This window comes from Buteo buteo, chromosome 2, assembly GCF_964188355.1.
Source record: "Buteo buteo chromosome 2, bButBut1.hap1.1, whole genome shotgun sequence".
NCBI classification, from domain to species: Eukaryota; Metazoa; Chordata; class Aves; order Accipitriformes; family Accipitridae; genus Buteo; species Buteo buteo.
The window spans coordinates 36414989-36435649 of record NC_134172.1 but is presented as its reverse complement, the minus strand read 5'-3'; the positions used below and the strand labels follow the sequence as shown (position 1 = coordinate 36435649).

General features: G+C 40.1%; 1 protein-coding gene and 1 long non-coding RNA gene across 4 annotated transcripts in view; one reads left to right on the top strand and one right to left on the bottom strand.

The window, feature by feature from the left end:
* The window catches only part of LOC142041678 (uncharacterized), a 23915-nt gene extending 3254 nt beyond the window's left edge, over positions 1–20661 (top strand). For 2 of the 3 annotated variants that reach the window (XR_012653517.1, XR_012653515.1), the window contains exons 3-6: positions 1105–1276; positions 5866–6030; positions 7052–7167; positions 20460–20661. This is a non-coding gene — a long non-coding RNA (uncharacterized LOC142041678). The remainder of the gene's footprint in view (positions 1–1104; positions 1277–5865; positions 6031–7051; positions 7168–20459) is intronic. The other variant, XR_012653516.1, reaches the window with a different exon arrangement.
* Positions 1271–18922, bottom strand: GPNMB (glycoprotein nmb). The gene is made up of 11 exons (XM_075050735.1): positions 18675–18922; positions 13550–13696; positions 12688–12831; positions 11195–11374; positions 9964–10122; positions 9196–9504; positions 7869–7991; positions 7040–7142; positions 5927–6132; positions 3412–3499; positions 1271–2721 (listed from the first exon to the last, which is right to left on the bottom strand). Exons 1-11 carry the CDS (start codon positions 18742–18744, stop codon positions 2568–2570), a joined length of 1683 nt encoding a protein of 560 aa, XP_074906836.1. The 5' UTR covers positions 18745–18922; the 3' UTR covers positions 1271–2567.

The following is a 20661-nucleotide window of genomic DNA, read 5'->3' as shown; positions in this document are numbered from 1 at the left end:
AAGGAGATGTACTCTCTAAAATCATTAGATGGTTTATTTGTGAGTGCAGAAGTTAGATTCCATTGTATAAAAGTAAAGATGTATGAAATGGAAGTTACAGCTGAAAAGGCAAAATCAAATTATAAAAAATTAATATTCTGACATGATATTTGAAGGAAGATAGTGCAAGCTATTCTGTATACTTAGGTTAAAGGATAAAAAAGTTCTTAAAGTACGCCCAAAAGCCGTTTTCTATGCAAAAGCTTAATTTGTCTCTGAGCTCCTAACACACAGTGTTTTGCTGAAACAAGATGCTTTCTGCGTATAGCCTAGGTCAGTGCTAGCCTGCGTCATCACTGATCCTAAGCATTATAGCTGTGACAGATTTAATTTTTTCGTGCTGCATTACAGGTCATAAGCTTTCCACTAAACCCCTGTCCTGCCTCAAGCTAGAGCAACAAATACAAATTACAGTCCTTCCTGTCAGCAGTCTGACTGATAATAGAGGACATAACATTCAGGCAGTAATTTTTGCAGGAAATGTGTTTTCTGTTTAAGTCAGAGAAGAGTTTTAGATGCCCATTTGTGGTTAGACAATAGGATGTTACATATAAGGAAGATGGAACAATGGCAAGTATGGTGCTTTTAGTAATATAACTGAAATGGCCGCAGAGGAGTTAAAATAATTGGAGAACCTGGAAACAAAAGAAGAAAAGAGGCTGTTGAATTTTAGAACTAAAGAACTAATCTCACAGGTATGTTGGAACCTGCATTTTTTATATCCTTAAGTCATTTAAAGGTGTCCATGCACACTGGGGTAGTGCAAATGACGAGCGTTTGACAGGTCTGCTAAGATACCAGGAAAATACCTTTATGCTTATATATCACCACAGGAACTGAGAACAATATGTATCAGAGATGTTCCAAGACGTGGTAAATAAGCTAATTATATTGCAATACAGATCTTCAAAGAATTCAGTGTTTAGAAAAGGATTGTGTAAGGTCATTTTCCCAGCCCCCAGATGAGAGTTAATTTCATTTTGATTATAACCTTTAATATTAACAGCAAGGCTCTTATGGAAAATGAACTATTTAAAGCATTTTTGGTCTGTTTTCTCATCTCAGTGAAACTTTTTAGCAACCTCTTCCCGTCTACAAATAAGGGGCTCTCCTTCTCTCATCATCCAGTAATCCAGCCTTCAGCAGTTCGCTTCTGGTCTCATGCTGTGAAACGCCACAATGCAGAATGATGAGCATGTATGGCTAGAAGACCAGATCACTTGGGAAAGGCCTCAACGTGAGTTTTCTTAAAACAGAATTGCAGATAGAGTAAACAAGTGAAGGCACATTAATTTTGCAGAAGTTTATGCTTTTTAAGCTGCATCATGCAAAAGCAGAAACTGGAGCAGAGTGCTTTATTTATATTGGGGTTTTCATTTATTTGATGAAGTGGTCAAAGACAGAGGGATGGAGGAGCGAGCAGAAATTAATATATCTTTACAGCAGGAGAGAGAGGAATGAAAGGAGAAGGGGAAAAGGGAGTTGAATGCTACCCCTTCCTGCTAGAACCCTTGTTCTGCTGGCCCTTGTACATGGAGCACATATCTGCCCTCTGGGGAGCAGTGGTGCCAGTCCAGTGTCTCCAAGACCAACGGAAACAAAGGAGACAAAGATGGCATCAGCAATTGCATCTAAGGATTTTACATGGGACTCAGAGTAAAAGTTTCAACAGGGAGAGCCAAGCAGATGGGCCTCATCTTGTTGCTCGGGTGTCTGTGGTCCAGTTTGTAGTGAGACTTGTGCACTGGTAGCCATGTCCAGTAGGAAACTAAATGTGTCCAGCCCTGTTTTCTGGCCCTGAGGCCAACTGGCATATAATGAGCTGCATCCATGCTATTGAACCCTGCAAAACAGGGTGGCTGCTGCCAAACTCCTGGTGGGGAACAGTGCCTCTGGTGGTTCCCAGAATCTGGGGTTTGCTTGGTGGGGAGCTAGTCTGCCTGGGGCAAGACTATGCTAGGACCTCCTGAACAGTGTAAGACTGTCAGTGGTTCAGTGCCAATGCCTGGGAATAGGCCATGACACGTTTCATTCCACAGACATAACATGTGTCTGCACCCCATGTCTTTCTAGCAAAGGCATGAATCCTGCTAAGGCAGCAAGCAGCTATACTGGACTGTCTATTTAAGACTAAGTATTTACAAGTTGTTTTTTGTTGTTTTTTTTTTTGTTTTTTTTTTTTTTTTTAATTAACCTGTTTTCCCCCTCCAGATTATGGATCTGCTTAGTTTGCAGGTAGTTAACCTAGAAGTAAAAAAATCCAGATAAGGGAGAGGGGGGTGTAAGTTATTCAGAAAAGTGTATCTTAGATCACAAGCAAGAACAGCGAGTGCTCAAAACTACCTTACTGTTTCCTATGAAGGACTATTTTAATATTTCAAATTTCACCAAGCCCCCAAAGTTACCATCCCATCTACATGTGCTTTCACCTTACCCCCTGTTTTTTTTTATAACAAGAAAACCCCATCAAAGTACAGTTCAGATATGACTTCTGTATGTAATCTAATAGTCAGTGTTAGACTAAATGTTTAAACAATGCCTGGTTTGCTTTTCAGGAGAGGATTTCTCTCAGTGCTATTAGGGAAGAAAATTGCTTTGAAATTGCTGAAGTAAGCAGTTAGTCCCTTCTGGTTCTCCGCTTCTCCTGCACTTCTCTCAATAGGCTTGTATTGCTTGTATCTCCTGCAAGGAATGTGCACAGTTAGTTGCTGAAAGAAATTTAAATGAAAGTTCACACTTAGCATGTGACCGGTGCGTAAGAGAATTAATCATATATTCATAACATATATTCTTTCTCCTCCTTCCCTCTTTGATCCCATTTAACAGTTAACAGCCATAGGTCAGTCATGATAACTAAGGCCTGGTTAATGAGAAGGCTCCGTTGCTTAGTGGAGTCCTGGTGCTCTGTGGAGGTGTTTCTTTCTCACCACTGACTGTGAAGGGTGAGCATACTCTTGACTCAGGAGTCTTGGTGCAGTCTTAAAGTTTCATGAGAAACATCCAAGCTAATAATGCAGTAACATGTGCTTCTGTTAACCACTGTCCTGCATGCCTTGCACCTTTTTCCCAAAGAATTTATTTGTCAATTATTTCCCAGGCAGTTCCCAGGCCTTCTAGTATTACTGTTTGTGCTTATGAGCACAGAATGTAATTTTCTATGAAAGTCTTTAACATTTGCATGTTTTCCAGTGGTTTTGTGGCTTAAGCCAGTAATCTGATTTTCTTGAATATTTGCCAGAATATTTGTGAACAACAATAAAAAAGAAACAAAAATATAGCTAATGGAAATTTAAGTTGTTGGTTGTGTTAATTTAAACTAATATTTTTGACAGTTCCTTGAACTGTTTTTAATCCTAGAAACTAGCAACTTACTTGTAAAGGACAAAAGCCCCAATGGCTGCAAACACTGCCAACAAACCAAGGAAGATGAAGACACCTTCTGTTGTTCCTGATGATGATCCTAGAGTTCAGAAAGTAGTTTGATTAAATGTTAACCTCTTTTTTACAGTGAGAGAGATTTTCTAAAGAAAACGTAATTTTTACTTGATTGCTGTAAAGATTGAAGTACATTTAGTACTTCTAATATGCTAAGCTTTGGAGGTCAGTGACTTTGGCAGCAGGTGGTGCTTTCACATCCTAATTGGTTTAATTCTCGGTTCCACCAGAGTGTGAGTTGGGCTTTGCCGGTTTTCTCGTATGAGCCATGCTCCTGAGACACATGGCTGCCCTTCCAGCATGGAAGGGAACAGAGGGTCTTGCTGGCACCCCACGAGGTGCAGCTGATTTGCTCCTTGACAGTTGCTACGCCAGGGAAACTTTTACACTGCGAGTATAAGAGATGCAGTCGCTTTATAAGCTTTAATGTTAGATTCAGCTTCAGCTTTCTCTTAGGAATGATGACCGGGGGAAAGGGGATAGAAAGGAGTTTCTTAAATGTTATTGTTTGGTGCAGTCCCATATGTTAAGATGGCAGAGTGTGGCTAAGAGATTGATGGACTTAGGCTTGTTTGCCTTATCCAGAGCTGAGGGCTCTGCTTTTTTAATGTGCTCATTCTGGGAAATTAACTTTGAGCTCTGCCTGTCACTGAACTCTGCCTTCTGGTTTGCCATCAACCATTTCACTCGCATCTACTCCCAATTCCATCGTATCTGATGGAAGAAGCCAAATCATCACAAGTATTCTTTTTAAATATCTTAATTTTCCAGTCCACAGGCTGTACCTTTATCGAGTTTACTGACACTGAGACACATTCTTGGTCCTCATTTTAACAACAGTGTTTATACAGTGAAGTAACCTAGAGGTGTGTGTTGGCTTACCTTTCCAGTTATTAATTTATAATTGCTGTCTATGAAAATTGAGATATCAAATCAGGGTTTACCATTTACTTCATACATGTGCCTCATATATTTCTCAGTTTGTTGATACAATTGTTTGTGAAGGCTTGACTTCCTTCCTAGTTTACACAGTATTTTTGCTGAGACTCTAGGGATTTACCTTATTTTATGAATGAGGTAGGTCCTTGGACTAGTTTGCAAAGCAACACATACTGCTGGGATGGGTCTAAAACATAGGACAGCAACCCACTCAACGCAGTTTAAGCAAGTTAAGAGTGGATGTTTTGTGCAATGCCTACATAACTCAGGCACAGTCCTGCCAAATTTTAAGGGCCCAATGTTTAGGCACCAAATACTCAGGTGCCAAATTATGGGATTTTCAGAAATTCATAAATACTTGCCTTCTCTTGAAAAATGAGTGGAAAATTGTGGGACATGAGAAATGTTTGCAAATGTTAGATGGGCTCCTCCAGAAGGTGACTCAAAGCAGCAACGTCTCTTAGATCCTAATTCTGCCTTGATTATAGTGGAAGCCCCAAAGTACAACTTAGCTTTGCCCTCTGGAGGAAATCTAGGAAGACCAGCCTTATTGGGCTAAAGTTAGCCTCTGTGAATATAGTTTGGAAAAATCCTACTGCATGCTTATTTTCACCTTTAGGAGCTGGAATGCACTTATAGGTCAGGCATTGTGCCTTAGTCATCATGAACTGATTTCGGTACAGCTAAATTTATACCCAGATTAAATAAAATCAGCCAAAAATACTGTGGCAAATGACTGCAAAGGGTCAGTTGCTTCGCTGGTACAGAAGAGTCACTATGACATTGCAGTGGGAGGTCAGGAGGGCAATGGGAGTGGGAGCAGAGAGACAGCATGATCATTTAGACTTCTGACTGAGGCTCAGTTTAATACCTGGGTCTGTCAAAGACTGCTTGGGCAACCATGAGCAAGACACATTGATACTCATCCAACCAAAGGTAAACCTCCTGTTCTGAAATAGTCACCCTGGGCAGGCTCTGTAGTCAATGAATGTTACATAGATCTTTCCAGAACCTAATTCATCTTATCCTCATTTAGAAATAGAAACCTGGTCAAGGTCAATAAGCTACAAAGAGGGCCCAGGGCAGTCAGCTCAGCTGCAGACTTTGGTTCTGTCTCAAGTGAGCTGAATTCCTCTCTGTTTCTCCATGTGTGGAGTAGGCTGGCTGGTATCTCCCCCACCTGCTTTTCTGCCCAACAGAGTTATTCTGTGGAAAAATACATTATGGCTTAAGAACAGTTCATATTCTGTAATACTGAAGGGTTTGTGTAATTACTATACCCATTGGATCGTAAACATAAATCAAACCAAGTTCTAACATCTAAAATTCCCATAGGGAAAGAATCATCCTTTATCTTTGCATGGACTCTCACACAAGCTGGCGCAGTCTCAGCTGAGGCCTCCAGGCATAATAAAAATGCCATATAAATTCCTGTGCTCTTGCCCACTGCAGGGAAATGACCACAGGGAGAAGCTATTCACAGACAACCCGCATCTGCTCTGTGTGGACTCACCTCCGTTTACAGAAATCAGTGCGCTGGCAAGGGCTTGACTTGTGTCATCCCCCAAGGTGATGTTTATACAGTATGTTCCAGGTTCCTCAAAAGCTCTCCTGATGGTGAGTAGGCATTCATCAGTGACGATGATGGGGTCGCATACCACACTCTTGGACACCTGGCACGTCGGGTCAGAAACTACTGTACAGACATCTGTGGGGAGACTGGTATGGGAAGAGAGAACACATTACACCTGTGGAGTCCTATTAACCCAGTTCATAGACACATTGCACTGATGCCCCAGTTTTATGCTGGTGCCTGTTTACTGAAATCAGTGGCACTATAGTGATTTAAGAGTGGTTTTCCTAATACATTATATATGTATCTTATATATACCTATACATTTTCTGTATACATACATGTGGATTTTATATAAAATGGATATATACAATCTATAAAATTACCTGCTTCTTTTACATCTCATTTAACATTTTATGGTGATCAAAGAATTACCTGCCTCAAATCGGATTATAAAGTCCGTTACCTGTAATACACATCATTAAGAAAGGAATGCAGATTCTTATCTGTAGTATCATGTGCCGAAAATATGAACGCTAGCTTAAGAGAGGTTAATTGTTTTCCAGTTGTATTACCAAGATGATTCTTGTACTTCTAAGTCCTTTCAAATCTAATCCCCTTCTAGGAGCTAGGAGTATTAGTGCAATGTTTTTCTATCCAAGAAATTGCTTGGACACACCCATTTACTCTAAGTGTCAAAAATCATGGCCAAAAAGAAAGGGTTTCCTTCCAATTTCAGTAGGCTGCTTCCCATTTTACAGTAAGTGCTGAAATCTTGTCTTGGCCAGGAAAATATAGACTTGTTTCTCCCTACTGTCTAGTTCTCCTATTTTTACTGAAGCTTGACATTTGTTCTGAATCCTAAGAGCCTGGCAGTAACCTCTGTTGCCATACTTTACAAATGAGACTTGCATTATCTTTAGTTCCAGTCAAGAAATAGAAACACTGCAGTTCCCAACTTTTGTTCATGCAGCTGCATCTAAGTGCAGACAGCATTCCAGCACCTAATTATTTTTAAAGAGGAAAGATTGACAGTTTCATTCACACACTTACCTCCCTTGGCAGGTAACAACAAAGTCAACCAGTGAGTTTTCAGCTTGACTTTCTGTCATCTGGATGCTCATCATCTGAATAATATTTACCTCAAGGATTCCCTCTGGGAGAGGAAACAGATGTCAATGGTAGGACACATGACAAGCTCTGAAGTCTGTGTGTATAGAACCTCAAGTGTTTGGCTGATGCTCAGTTCAAGTCTTGTTTTCCATAACCTCCTCCCTCCCTTAGCACTCCTCTTGAAGGGTTTGAAAGCTGAGAAAATTTCCAGTGCTTTCCCAGTGAGGCTGCTCCTTTCTGCTCGGCTTTATTTTTCTATTATTATTATTTACTTATTTATTTTACAGTTACTTCCCTTTCCCACTACATGTGACTTCTGTGCATGCCAAGGTCAATTCAACCTTATGTGACCCCCCCCAGGCCGGTATGCTTCAGGTGTGGCAGGTTCAGAAGCTGATGATACAGAAAGTAGTGATATGGTGCACATCCCTGCCAGCCATTTTCCAGCCCAGGTGCCTGGAAATACCACAGGTAGCATGGGGGCAACCATCAGCAGGCATCCAGACCAAGGCCCAGCCTCATGTGTCTGAAAGCAAGGGGCTATAACCTCTGCTGCTAGGTCCTGGCAGAGCATGTAAAGAGACCAAAGTCAGCCAGTTAGCTGTCTGTACATTAATCTTTAAAAATGTCAGCTAGGTCCAAAATAAAGATCTTATTGTGGGTCTTAGGTATTTGATAAAGGGAAGCCTAAAGAAAAATTCTCTCTACCATACATTGTTGTACATTATTAACCCCATTCCTCTGTTCAGGTGTTGACCTACATCCTTACCTACGATAGAGATACCAGTTCTATAGTATCCATTTCTGTAAATATGGCAGCCTCCATCAGGATTATCTTCCATTGACTCGACAGCGGTAGAAGTGTCTGAATTAGAAGATACTCCGGTCGTTACTGTCGAGTTGAGGGAGAAAGAATAGACACACAGCTTTAGAACAAGTTCAGCTTAGAGGTATTCTGAACATGGCTATATACTTCAACTGCATTAATTACATAGGTCATTAGTGACTTTGGTTTGCAGCTGTGCAGTCATGTATGTATCTGTATGGGATCACAGTAATAAGGCTTAAAGAAAACACACATGCCCAGCGTAGAACCCTGGAGTGGCCTGGGTAGCCTTACTCTAAAAGCCACATTGCTAGTCACCCAACTCTGTGAAATAAAAGTGAGACTGAAAGGTTTTATATAATTAAACACTTCTTTAAAATTCCTAAATCAATTCTAGAAGAAATCCAAAGGCCAATAAAAGGTTTAAAACACTCTCTTTAATAGCAGGTATTTTCCCATTGCTCTACATTACAGCTAGTGGAAAAATGAAGAGGGGAAGTAGTGAAAATTATATCTTTCCTTTCATTTTTCATTCTCACTCAACATTTTGGTAAAAGCACATATTAAAATTCTGAAATTTGAAAAATATAGCCACATTTATAATTTAATAGTAGTAGTATTATAACTACCCAGGCTGAAACTGCAGGCCTTTTACAAACCTTAAACCCCCCTGAGATGATAAACCAATGCTGAACATAATGAAAGTTATTCTGAAATATGATAGTGCATAAATTTAAAGTGGAAAAGCCATTCTGGGTTAATGCCATGTGGAAATCCCGTATTTTGGAATATGAGTAACTTTCTTCTAGTTCAATCCAATCTCTTTTAATTTTGGGTGGAAGTTAATGCAAACCAGAAAGGAACTGACTGTAAGAGTGTTCTGAAATACCTCTTTCTCACTTAAAATTTATATCTTACCTCAGAAGATGAACCTGAGTAGGCAAGGCTAAAGTCACTTGACCTGGTGTGGTAGAGGGTGTAAAACCAAATTTATATGTACTGCATGTCCATCTGAAGACCTCTGTATGCTGTCACTGTTGCAGTAGAACTGGATATGTAATGTGTTAAATGTGTAAGTGATGCCTACTGTAGAATCATAGAAGAGTTTATGCTTATTGATTCTGTCTCTAAACCAATTTATAGAGGGTTTGCAGAGCCTTGCAGCTCTTTCATTGATGACAGTAAAACTTCTAAAGATACAAACTTAAAATACCAGAATTTAGAGTTTTAGCGTAGCTCCTAATACCACTGCTGTTCAATAAACTCTTACCTGCTGAGGTGGGCAGTAGTGCAGTGGGTGTTACTGGCTGGCAAGGTACAGGTATAATGGCTTGGACAGTTAAATTCAGAGTGAAGTTCCCTTGCAGAGTATAGGTGTGAGATGTAGTGGAACTGCTGGCTACAAATAAGCCACTTCCATCTCCGAAGTTCCACTTGTAGGAGATGGCAGAGTTATTAAGATAGTAGGTGGGATCATGGATCTTCACATCAAATGTGATTGGTGAGTCTTTGATAAAAATGGAGTCTGAGATGTTGCGGTCATGTTTTTGGAACATACTCACAAATATTGGAATTTTGTCTGGAGGGGAAAAAAAAAGAAGTAAATAAATAAAGCATACATACCTGGCTGCAAACAACAAAGAGCTCCAAAGTCCCTGAACAGCAACAGTCAGAATGTGAGACATTAACACGGGTTTCTACTTTAATTCGATTTACTGATCTGAGGAGTGAATGTCAGTAGGAAAGTGTTACCCAGAAAAGTATGGGAAGAAATGAGGAATCACAGGCATCTGTGGAAGATTGTGTTTCCTCTCATAAATAATTTTTCATTACAAAGTAGAGGCATCACAACTGAGCTAGATACAAAGGTAAATTACACTACTCAAGGCAATTTACCAGAGATTCCACATCCATATTAAAAACCTTTCTCAGGCCAATGTCTTCTTTTTGTGCCAGATGATGCTTGTGCTGAATTCTTCTAACACCTAAACAACAAATACCCCTAGTATTTTATTACAATTTATTCCAGCATGCTTACCTGTTACAACGTAGATGGTACTTGCTGTTGCAATTGGAAGATATGCTGAGTGCCCTCTCCTGTAAATGGATACCGCCATCACATGTTTGCCAAGAGTGATATTTGCTGTGTTGAGTGAAAACATCACTGAAGATCGTCCAGTTGTTTGGTAGTACTGACCTGAAACAGAACATGAACTTATAATATGTTTACCCCTTCAGCCTAGCTATGAGTTGTTTTAAGAGAAGCAATATCTCTGTGAATCTTGGATTATCTAAATCAAAATGAATAGTTTAGAATTGTCTTTCAGTTATCTGGCAGGTGTTTTTGGAGGACTGAATCCATTTACAATGTATTTACTCCTGTTATTTCTGTGGTTCTTTTGAAGGTGTCAGAAAGGTGTCTCAAATTTTGCTAACCTAAGAGAAATTTGCCAAGGCATCTACATCTTTCCAAAGCAATTACATTAAGTCATTAGGATTATGTAGTGAATGGTGTTACCTCTTAGGCATTTTAAGTGATCTTGTGTTTGTATGCTTTCAGTGTAGCAAGAAGGTATAATACCTCTTGCTTCATACCCTAGAGCCCTTTGTATACATTTGCTTGTTTTTGTAACAGCTGATTGAGGTAGGTAAATAGTATCACCTCTACACAAAATTTGGGACATTACTATTATTACTCATGCTGATATTGATGGTAATACTGATTTAGCCAAGCTAACTTAGGATACTAAGATTTAGTATGTAGCCAATGTCAGGAATAGCCCAACCGATACTGAAAATCGGCATCTGCGACCAGATCAGTACCACACAGTCAGTGGCAGTTTTCACCTCCCCAGAGGCAAGGAGTGCTGCACAGTTAAACTGATCAGAAGATATACAGCACTATGGTCTCTCTTAAATTTAAGAATCTGAAGTGGCAATGAGCAGTCAACAAAACATCTGACTGACTGCTTGGACCCTCTGTTTTCCTAGGAAAGGATCTTGAGTATTACTGAAAGGAAATTAATCTTCTTCAGTGATAGTACTGTGAATGCAGAAGAAAGAGAATCTCCTGGTAATCCGTGATTTCCAGACCGAGCAGCTAATAGCCTCTCTGGAAAGCAGGGAATGAATTTGGGATCTCCACTCAAGAGCATGGAATCCTTTTTAAAGAACTTTTACTAAAACATATTCGACAAATGAGTTAGTGTACAGAGTGAATATAAGCTTTGTAGCATCAGCCAAACCAAGGGATATGTTGCTGCACTAACCAAACGTGTGAAACACATAGACAAAGTTCCTTCTTCTCCAGCCAGGATAATGAGGGAAAGGTCTCCCATCTGGGAATACATTATGGCTGTGGTTGCTTGTGCAGTTTTCCCAGCCACAGTTGTCGATCCATTCAGTCCAGTTGTAGACATAGACTTGCTGATCCTGGGAAGCTGGAGGATCTAAGTGTAGAAATAGAACATGTTCCTGGTCAACTGAGAAACATGCAGAAAGTCAGGAAACAGGAGGCAGGCACCCCAGGTTATAGCAGTTATTGCACTTAAACAACAGCTTAAGTGGGGTATTTTTAGACTGACATTTGGTTTTCTAAGATTGTGCTTTGTTTGGTTTTTAATGTAAACACCAGATTGTTCTGGCTTGGCATTGTTTTATTTAGAAGCTTAAAAAAATTTTACTGTCTCATGGGCCAGACATGATTTAAAATTGCTTGCTGAAAACTTGCTGTTGACTACACAGGATGCTACTCTTTCAATGGAGTTAGTGGGGCTACCTGAACATTTGGCAAGCAGAATCTAAAATTTTAAGTAGAAATAGCAGCCATGGAAGCACTTGAGGAAGTCACTTAGTTTGTTTTGTCAGAAAAGTTTTCTATGGCACCTTTAAATAACTTAGACATGAATTTCAGTTCCTTTCTAAATAATAAAAGAACAGCTTCCTTCCCCAAACAGCACAACAGATATTAAGTAGAGAATGGATATCAGCAGTTAACAAAACATTAGACAGTCAAAAAGTAGAACTCAGGCTGACAAAAAAATTGCTGATATGTCTGGAAATGAAATTGCTTTGATCAATAAAAAAACTTTGTTGAACATTTATGAATTCAGAGGAAGAAATGTACAACAGCCTGTTTCACTCTAGATCTGGTAGCCTCAAACATTGGAATGATGATTGTTTTTTTGCTCCATGTAACTGTAAATAAGATTAAAAAAGGTGATTGATCAAAAGATTGCTTGATTTTAAAATGATTTATTTTCTTGATTGTTTTTAATTCTTAAAATGTGGGAATGTGAGATTTACTCTTTCTTGAGGGTTTTTCAAGATGCAGATGATGGTTAGTGAGTTCTACAATTCCTAATTGAAAAAAAAATCTCAATTTTATAAATTGACAGCTTTATAAATTTGGAAGAAAACAGTGTAACTCTGCAACCTTGTGACTGAGCTGAAAAGCAGTAATAGTTTTGTTAGGAAGCGAAATTAACATCACTGTTTTGGGAAGGCAATTTTATAGTGAGGGCAAATCTTAAATTACCTGGTCATTATATATAGTGGGTGCAGAACAGTGAAAATACCACAGTGATCTTCTGAGGAAAGAAACTGGTGTGGCACAGGTTAGACATGCGTGTAGTTATCAGTTAAAAGCAACATGGCTGTTGTTCATAGAGTGTGCCTCTGATGTTTTAAAAGATTCATGACATGTTCATCCCAGCACCATAGTCAGATGCGTATATAGCGCAGGGAGACTGCCTTTACCTACCCTGGGTACAGTTTCTCTCGTATATTATGTTGCCATCATTATCTTCTTTTTGGCACTTGGGAAACTGGAGAGTCACAACAAAGGTCACGTTGGATCCTACCAGTGCTGGGCTATCAGTGTCCAATTTGGCTGTCACCCTTCCACCTGTATAAAAGAAAATTGGTCTTCAGTGCAATAAAGGATGCATCAGAACAGCAGCTACCTTCAGCTGTGCACTGTTTACATTAGAAATGCTTTATTGATTCCTCTGTTTCCAAGGGGTTTTGTGCTCCTAAATCACTTGCACTTTTATCAAAACCTCAACTTAGAACAATTAGAGGGACTCATCATTTTCCCCCACATCACTTACTGGTCTGTCATTCATTTCCTTCTTAGAGCTAAGAATATGGTTTTTTACCCATGGCGGTCAATATATTCCAAAGGAGAATATTTTTGTTTCTCCCCAGGGATGCAGCCTTTAGACCTCAGCTCAGATGGGGTGATGATAAACAGGGCCTTCACTGAAGTTGGCAAACTGAAGCCCACAATGCCCTACTGAGGTAGCAGTTGAAGCTACCTGTCCTCTAGGACATGTTTCAAATAATGGGTTGTCCTAGAGCCCTTGTCATCAATATGGCTTGATAAGTATTAATGTCTGAGACTATGAGTCATGGGAAAGCATTCACCATAACAACTCACTGTTCTGCTTCCTCAGACAATGTACTGGGAATGGTACCAAAGCCAATCATCTCTGATTTGCTATTCCTTGCAGCAGTGGTGGATATTGCATCTGTGAAAAAGCACTATAGCACCTGCACTCTTCAATGAGGTGGGTTTTCTGGCCAATTTTCTCAGTGTCTTTGAAATGCCTATGTGCAATCACCTTTCCAGCAGTCCTTCCATCTGGGATCTCCTTCTTCCCAGAAAGGATAAAGCTTTTCGTTCCATTTATTTTGATCACTAGACCAGCCTTGTAGCTTCTTGTAGGATGTGACAGAAGTTCTTCCATGGCTCAGCACATCTTGAAACCCTAGAGAGACGAACATGTAATGTAATAGCATTTTTCCCACCACCCTATAAAGACATTGCTCTTGTGCTGAACAGCCCTCTTATTACAACTATATTCTTGTACTGATTAGAAATCTCTTCACCAGTAGAAAGTTACAGAATTTTATCATCACAGCTATAAACACATCAACTATAACCAACATAAAGACAATTCCACTACTGACAGACTGATGTTTTTCTACTTGCACTATTGCAAGCTTTCCAGAGAAAGAATAAAAAGGTTTACAACATTTTGACAACGTCAGAGCAATTGTTTGTATGAATGGACATAACCCTGCAACAATCAGGCTAGTTGTACACAGGTTGCTTGATTGCTGACTGCTTTGTGCTTGCCTGGTGATAAATCTATGAGTAAAAGGCTAACAGGATAAGTTCACTCTGTGTCCGAGTTGTGCTCTAGTGGAAGTTATGCCAGGAATTAATTTTGACCCAGTGAAGCTTCTTTGGTGAGTTGGCTGGTGGTTTGGGTGGGAGGGGTGGAACCAATTGTAACAGAAGCTGGTATTTCCAGAAAAGGAAATTTAGAGCTGAATAGTAAATTCAATGTGTTTATAACATAACAACAAAAACGTATTAGCTTCATGCCTATTACTTTAAAATGGCTCAGATATTAAGTAACTTTAATAAGCTCGCTCTTCTCATATTACTACAAATGATGGGCTCAAACTTTTCCCAGGCCTTCTAGGATCCATCTTTCTGTCATGAAGTACATATAATGAAAAGCAAAGTAAATATCCAAGTAACCTGTAGGAACATGTCAACCACTGTAGGATGCCATAAAAATATGTTTGTACGTAGGCTCATCGGCAGAGTTCCATTAAAGCCTGGGGGCTTTAAACAACTCTGTCATGTTAATCAGTTAACTGCTAGGCGTGCCATTCTGTCACAACATCAAGGGAGTTAGGATTTCTGCTGTTCATGGCTTTATTTTAAAGGTAGCTGATGTTGGATGCTTCTGAGATTTATACGCAAGTGCAACGAAGAGTTGGATGACTTCAAGGAAAATGCAGAGACCTGTAAGAAGGGCAAGAATGGCCCTGTGTGCTGTAATGTAACTGGCTGTGTTGGAATATCTCCCAGTTTTGGAAAAGGCACAGAACAGGTGTAGCCAGTTTAAGCATGGTCTTTATGGGCATGGGACTCCTAATTTTACTGCAAGGGAGAACCAGAGAAACAGCACTGAAGAAGAGGCAGGAGCTGCTTTCTCTTGGTGTTTTATTGCCCAGTGAGATTTCTGCTGGGCAGGAAGGACATCCCTTGGCCAGTCCCATCCTAATGGTCACTCTGAACTGATGCTGGTAGCTCTCTCCCAAGTCTCGAGGACTGAAAGGTTCAAGGAAAACAGATTTTGCCCTCAGAGACATATTCTCTCACGGTCTTTTGCTCCTACAGGAACTCCCCACAGTCTCACTTAAATCACTTGAATCAAGTCTTCCCTGCAGATTTAATGTATTTTGATGTGAGCAAAGCATAACATAACATCATGACTGGTATTTACTTAATGGCCTGTATCACATGCTGTATTGTTTTCAGTCTTGGTCAGAAGAAGAGTTGGGTAATGTCCTTCAGAAACTTTTCTCAGGAAAAAAACAGATTAGCAAAGTATAAAAGTATTTCATAAAGGCTTATCAAGTTCAATTACATTTTAGGTCATTAAATTAATGCGTAATCTTATTTGAAAGTAAGCAGCCAGGGATTTTTCCTAATTTCTTTTCCCCATTCTCTTTGATTTTATCTAAAAATTATTTAATGAATAAAATTGTTTGGATTTTGTTAGATCAGAACATTTCAATCATTGTTTTTTTCCCAAATGCTCAATTCATCAAAAAGAGCTGGAACACTTTTAATTTTATAAATGCTTTTAATTTTGAATTTTCATTAACAATCCTTGAATTCAGAAGTAATTTTCTTGTCCAGCTTTGGTAATAATTGTGGTCACTGCTTCTAAATCACAAGCTCCTTAGGCATTTCTGTGCCTCCCTGATGTGCTTTGTTTATTTCAATCTAATATAAAACATTTCACAAGCTTCAGGACAAGACAAAAGACATTTTTTCAGATGAGCAAATACTTCAGCACTAGTTTCTCTAACACATGGAACTGAAGATTTTCAGTTGCTGAATTTAAAGGAACAAAAAGCTTTAATGTATTTCTTTAACAATGAAAAACACTCAAGAACAGATGTTGGTCATAACCAAAATTAGAGCAATTCAGTTCAAAATAGAGTAATATTACACTCTAAGGAGCAGATTACTGTAATAGTTTTGGTGAGGTGATCATAGGGGAAAAGATCTTATACTCTGATTGACTTTCTTCTTCTCATTCTGTTTTTCATTTTGGTGAAAAATGTAGCAAAGGCAAGAAGCTCAGTGTTTCCCGTGATAGTGTGTTAGCCATGAGAGAATGAAAGCCAATGTTAGAATAACAGCAATAAAAAGATGACCTAGCTAAAGAGGATGAAAATGTATTAGAAGTAAAAAGGCTGATGTTATGGCCAAGCTAAGAAGACAGAAAATAATGTAATCTTTCTAAAGTTACATATAGAAACATAATAAAGCAGGGCAAAAAAGAATTTGAGGAACAACTTGGAAAAACATAAAACCTACTAATTAATCTTTTTTTCAAATACAAAAGTAGTGGATAGCTTGCCAGAAAGTCTGTAGGGCCAAAAGATTATGTAGATACAAAAGAAGCATTCAGGGAAGGTAAAGGGATAGCATGAAAGTCAAATATGTTAGTTTACATTTTCATTCACAAAGGAGGAGTGTAAGAGGTTTCTGTGCTAGAATTTGTCTTTACAGTGATGGAGAGTCTCTCTCAAAATGAAGTTTTGGCACAAAAAAAAAAATTATAGAACAAATCAACAAAATGAAGTTGTCTAGATAGGATGGCTCAAAAATTATGGAAGTTATTCAAGAGTGAAATAAATGAGCTATTAACCATAGCATGTAACATCTTGCTTAAAACTGCTTCAGTGGCCGAGAAAGGAAAGTTGGCAAATGCCATGACACTGTTTAAAAACACTTCCAGGGAAGATTTAGAGGATTACAAAAAGTTTGAGGCTCAAATTGGAGAAGCTGGTAGAAACAGCAGTGAAGAACAGAATTAGCAGATACAGTGGATTAATATGATATGCCGTAAAAGGAGCGCATTCCTCACAAATATATTCAAGTTTCGCTGAGGGAGCCAGAGAGCATGGGAACAAGGCTGACCTGCTTGTTATAGTCTGCTTGAGTTCCAGACACATTTGATGAGGTCTCTCGCTAAAGGCACTTAAAGGAACTAAGTTACCGTGGGATAAGAATGAGGGTTTTCACGTGAATAAATAATTGGTTAGGATATATGAACCAAAAGTTATGCATAAGTAGCCAGTTTTCTCAATTGTTGAAATAATTTAAAATGTTCATAATCTCGAAAACAGGTAAACAGTAAAGTTCTTTAATCTGCTGAAGACAGTGTCTTAAAGTAGTAGAGGGGAGGACTGTGTGAGACTCAATGACTCAAGAATAAAACTATATGAAATTCAGCATAGGTAAATGTAACTTTACTTATAGAATGACAGACTCTAAACTAGCTATTGCCACCCAGAAATGAGATCTTGTAGCTTTACAGTTTTGAATACAGTGCTCACTGGTAGTTGAAAAACTAGGGAAAGGCTAGATAGAGAACGAAGATGAAAATGTCATTACAGCATTGTATAATTCCATGTGTGTTCATGTGTTGAATACTGTATGCTGCCCTGTTCTCTACAGGTCAAGCAGGGTATAAGAGAACTGAAAAAAATACAGAAAAAGGTGGCGAGGATGCTGCAAAGGGATAGTATTGTTTCCTTATGAGGCACAGCTAAATAGACTGTGTCTTGAGCCTGGAGAAGAGATGACAGAGGAGAATATAAAAACAGAATCACGAACAGCATGGAGGAAGAAGCAATTTGTCACTATTTCTGAAAGTACAAAAGTTAAGGAGGATCAAATGAAACCAGCAGGTTACAGGTTCTAAGCGCATAAAAGATATTTCTTCATGTAAGGCACAGTTAAGGTGTGAAATTTCTTGCTGGCAGGATCTTGTGTGTGCCAAAAATATACATGGCTTGCAATCAAAACCCAAGTGCATGAACGGATGGAAGAAAAGTCCAGTAAAAACTGTTAAATACAATGACTCTGCATCTGACAGAGGCAGTTCTGGTGCTATAAATCATCAGAGGCTGGGAAAGTGTCCTGAGGAAATACCAGTATACACTTGCCCAGTTATATATCCCTTACTGTTTCCCATTGGAGACAGGTACAAGGCTAAATGGATACTCAGCTGGACCTCAGCTTTTAAGGTCTTCGGTTTCCTTACTGTAGATTCTGGAATTTGAGCCTAAAATCCCATTTCTGTGCTCCCAGCCCTGAGCTCAGGGAGTCAGCCTAAGACTTGAGTCAAGCTGGGGGCCTGGAAAGAAGCAGAGGACCAGCCCACTGCCTGCCCGTCGTGGTCTGAGGACCTAGTTCCTTGATCAGCCTCCCTGAGGTTGGGGATCCACAGGTCTGGGTCTCCCGGTGGGAAGCACTGCCTCTGACCTGGCCTCTCCCAGCCACAGCTGAGCTGGACACACTGGGAGAAATCCATTCTGCATCTGCCTTTTTAGCCATGCTTGAGCTGGGGAAATATTGTTAGGAATTTCTTGAAATGAGCCAAGGCTTAGCTCCAGTCAGCTCTGTGTATCTGTGGAGCGCAGGAAATAGATAACTGAACAGCTCTCGGTGTATTTCTCCAGCTCAGGTGACATTTCTACCCAGAGCCAGGCGATTCTGAGGTGGAGCTAGCTGCCTCGCACCAGTTCCCAAGCACAGCTCCAGCAATTGCTGCACATGCAAGGGGCAGCCGTTTTTACTGCACTGGCTTGGGCTGTCGAACCCGCAGGGGCAGGGAGAGAGGACGGGGTGAAGGAAACACTCACGTGTGGCGGCAGCACACAGCACCGCTTCGGTCAGGAGCAGGAATCCGAGGTGGCGGTGAACACCGCTCATGGTGCCGGAGACGCTGCGTCGGCTCAGCGTGCGCAGAGGAGCAGAGAGTGCCCAGTGCCTGCACACGGGAACTCCTTCGGTCCCCACTGAGAAGTGAGAATGAAGTTTCTCCGCTGCTCTGCTCTCCGATTAAATGAAGGGCCCCAGGACTCATCATGTGATGGAATTAAGCAGAGATGCATGATTTTGTCTTCAGCTTCTTTCAGCTCATGTGCTTATGACTCACTCCCTTTGCTTTCAGCATTCCCTGGGATTTCTGAGACCTGTTTAGAGCCACACCATTTACCTCGCAGGCATTTTTATACTAGTTTTGCACTATGATCAATTTTTGTACTTAATTTGTTTTTAAAATAGGAACGTCTATTTCTAGAAGTCCAAATTAACTCTTGCCCCAGCCTGATTTGCAAGTGCTACTGCAACAGCTCACTGCATTTGATGGACCCATCACTACCTAACCATGTGTCTCTCCCTACATGCTGGGCAACAACTGTAAACTAGATGGAGACTGGCCAGTTCTAACACATCCCTGGACTTGGATCCTGATCAGAGTTGATTTTTAAGGAAAATGTTATTTAAACATTAGTGGACACATGTGTGTACCATCCGACCACAGTTGCACAATACAATGTGCCTATGGTTAGAGGTGTAATCATAGGTAGGTAGTGACGGCCAGTCAATATCTAGCTCACAAGTTGCCATGACCTACACACAGACAAGTACTTCATTGTATATACTTCATGGTGTGTAGACATAAAGGAAAAATAGACTTTGCTGCCCAACCTGACAATGAGGTATAACCAATGGCTCAGGAGGACTAGGGTAATACAGACAGAGGGGCAAACACTGCACTTAGTGGTTCAAATTCAGGTTCAACATGCTTCACCAGCCCAGGTGTTATTCTGCAAGCAGTGCAGCAACTGAATTTTGTTGCAACCCTGGCAGCCTCGTGAAGTTTCTTGCTTTTGTTTGCAGCAAAGGACAAGCTTTGGTGAGATGGCGTGGCATAGAAGCAAGTACGGTCCTCAAGACAGGAGTTCAGTAGTGGTTTCAGTGATTCCAAAGTATAGCACTGGCAAGTGAGACACTGGCTAGCCAGGAACCAGCAAGTTGGACAACACTAAACCATTATTATTTTGGGCAGGGCAAGTGAAAGTTTGTAAGTCCAAGGCACTGTCAACAGAATGAAGAGATTGGCCAATGGAAGGAGATTTTAGAACTGTGACTACTTACTCTTTTGTTTGTTTGTTTGTTTTTAGTTTCTTCCATTTTTCTAGCATTTTCTGTTAGCTGTGTAAGTAATTGTCACTACTCGGAGCATCCCAGCCAGCATTTCTCTCAGTAACACAGGCTCTGATGTCCAGTCCTGTGCATCTTGTATATGCAGACTCAGTGCTTCAGCACCCTCCTGGCTGGGTCCAACCCTCCCTCCTACTGTCGGCCAAGGAGAAGGGTGAAGGCAATAGCCTCAGGGATATAAGGCTTGTTTAAACTAAGCCCTCATCTGGCAGAAAGGAGAGGGAGCATATATCAAAGTCAAAGCTGTGACTGACTATGCAAAAAAATCATATGACTGCAGCGTCCTCATGTGATTGTTGCTTTTTCATTGTTATTAAATCAACTATATTCCCAGTTGAAATGTCAGGTTTCGAAGCCATTCACAATTATTTTTTAAACCATATGGGACATTAATTTTAATTGCACTCCTTTGTTTCCAGGTTGTTGATCCTAGAAGTGAAAAATGACCTTCAAACACTGTGTTTCAGCACTGGGGCCCTGATCCAAAGTCTGCTGGGGAGAAAGGAGATTTGAATGCTTGTTCCCAACAGGGTTTTGAGAACCTCCAGAGGAAAACTACTGACAACAAATGCCTGTTAATTAAAAACAAAAATTTATCGGCCTAAAAACAATAAAGTTGGT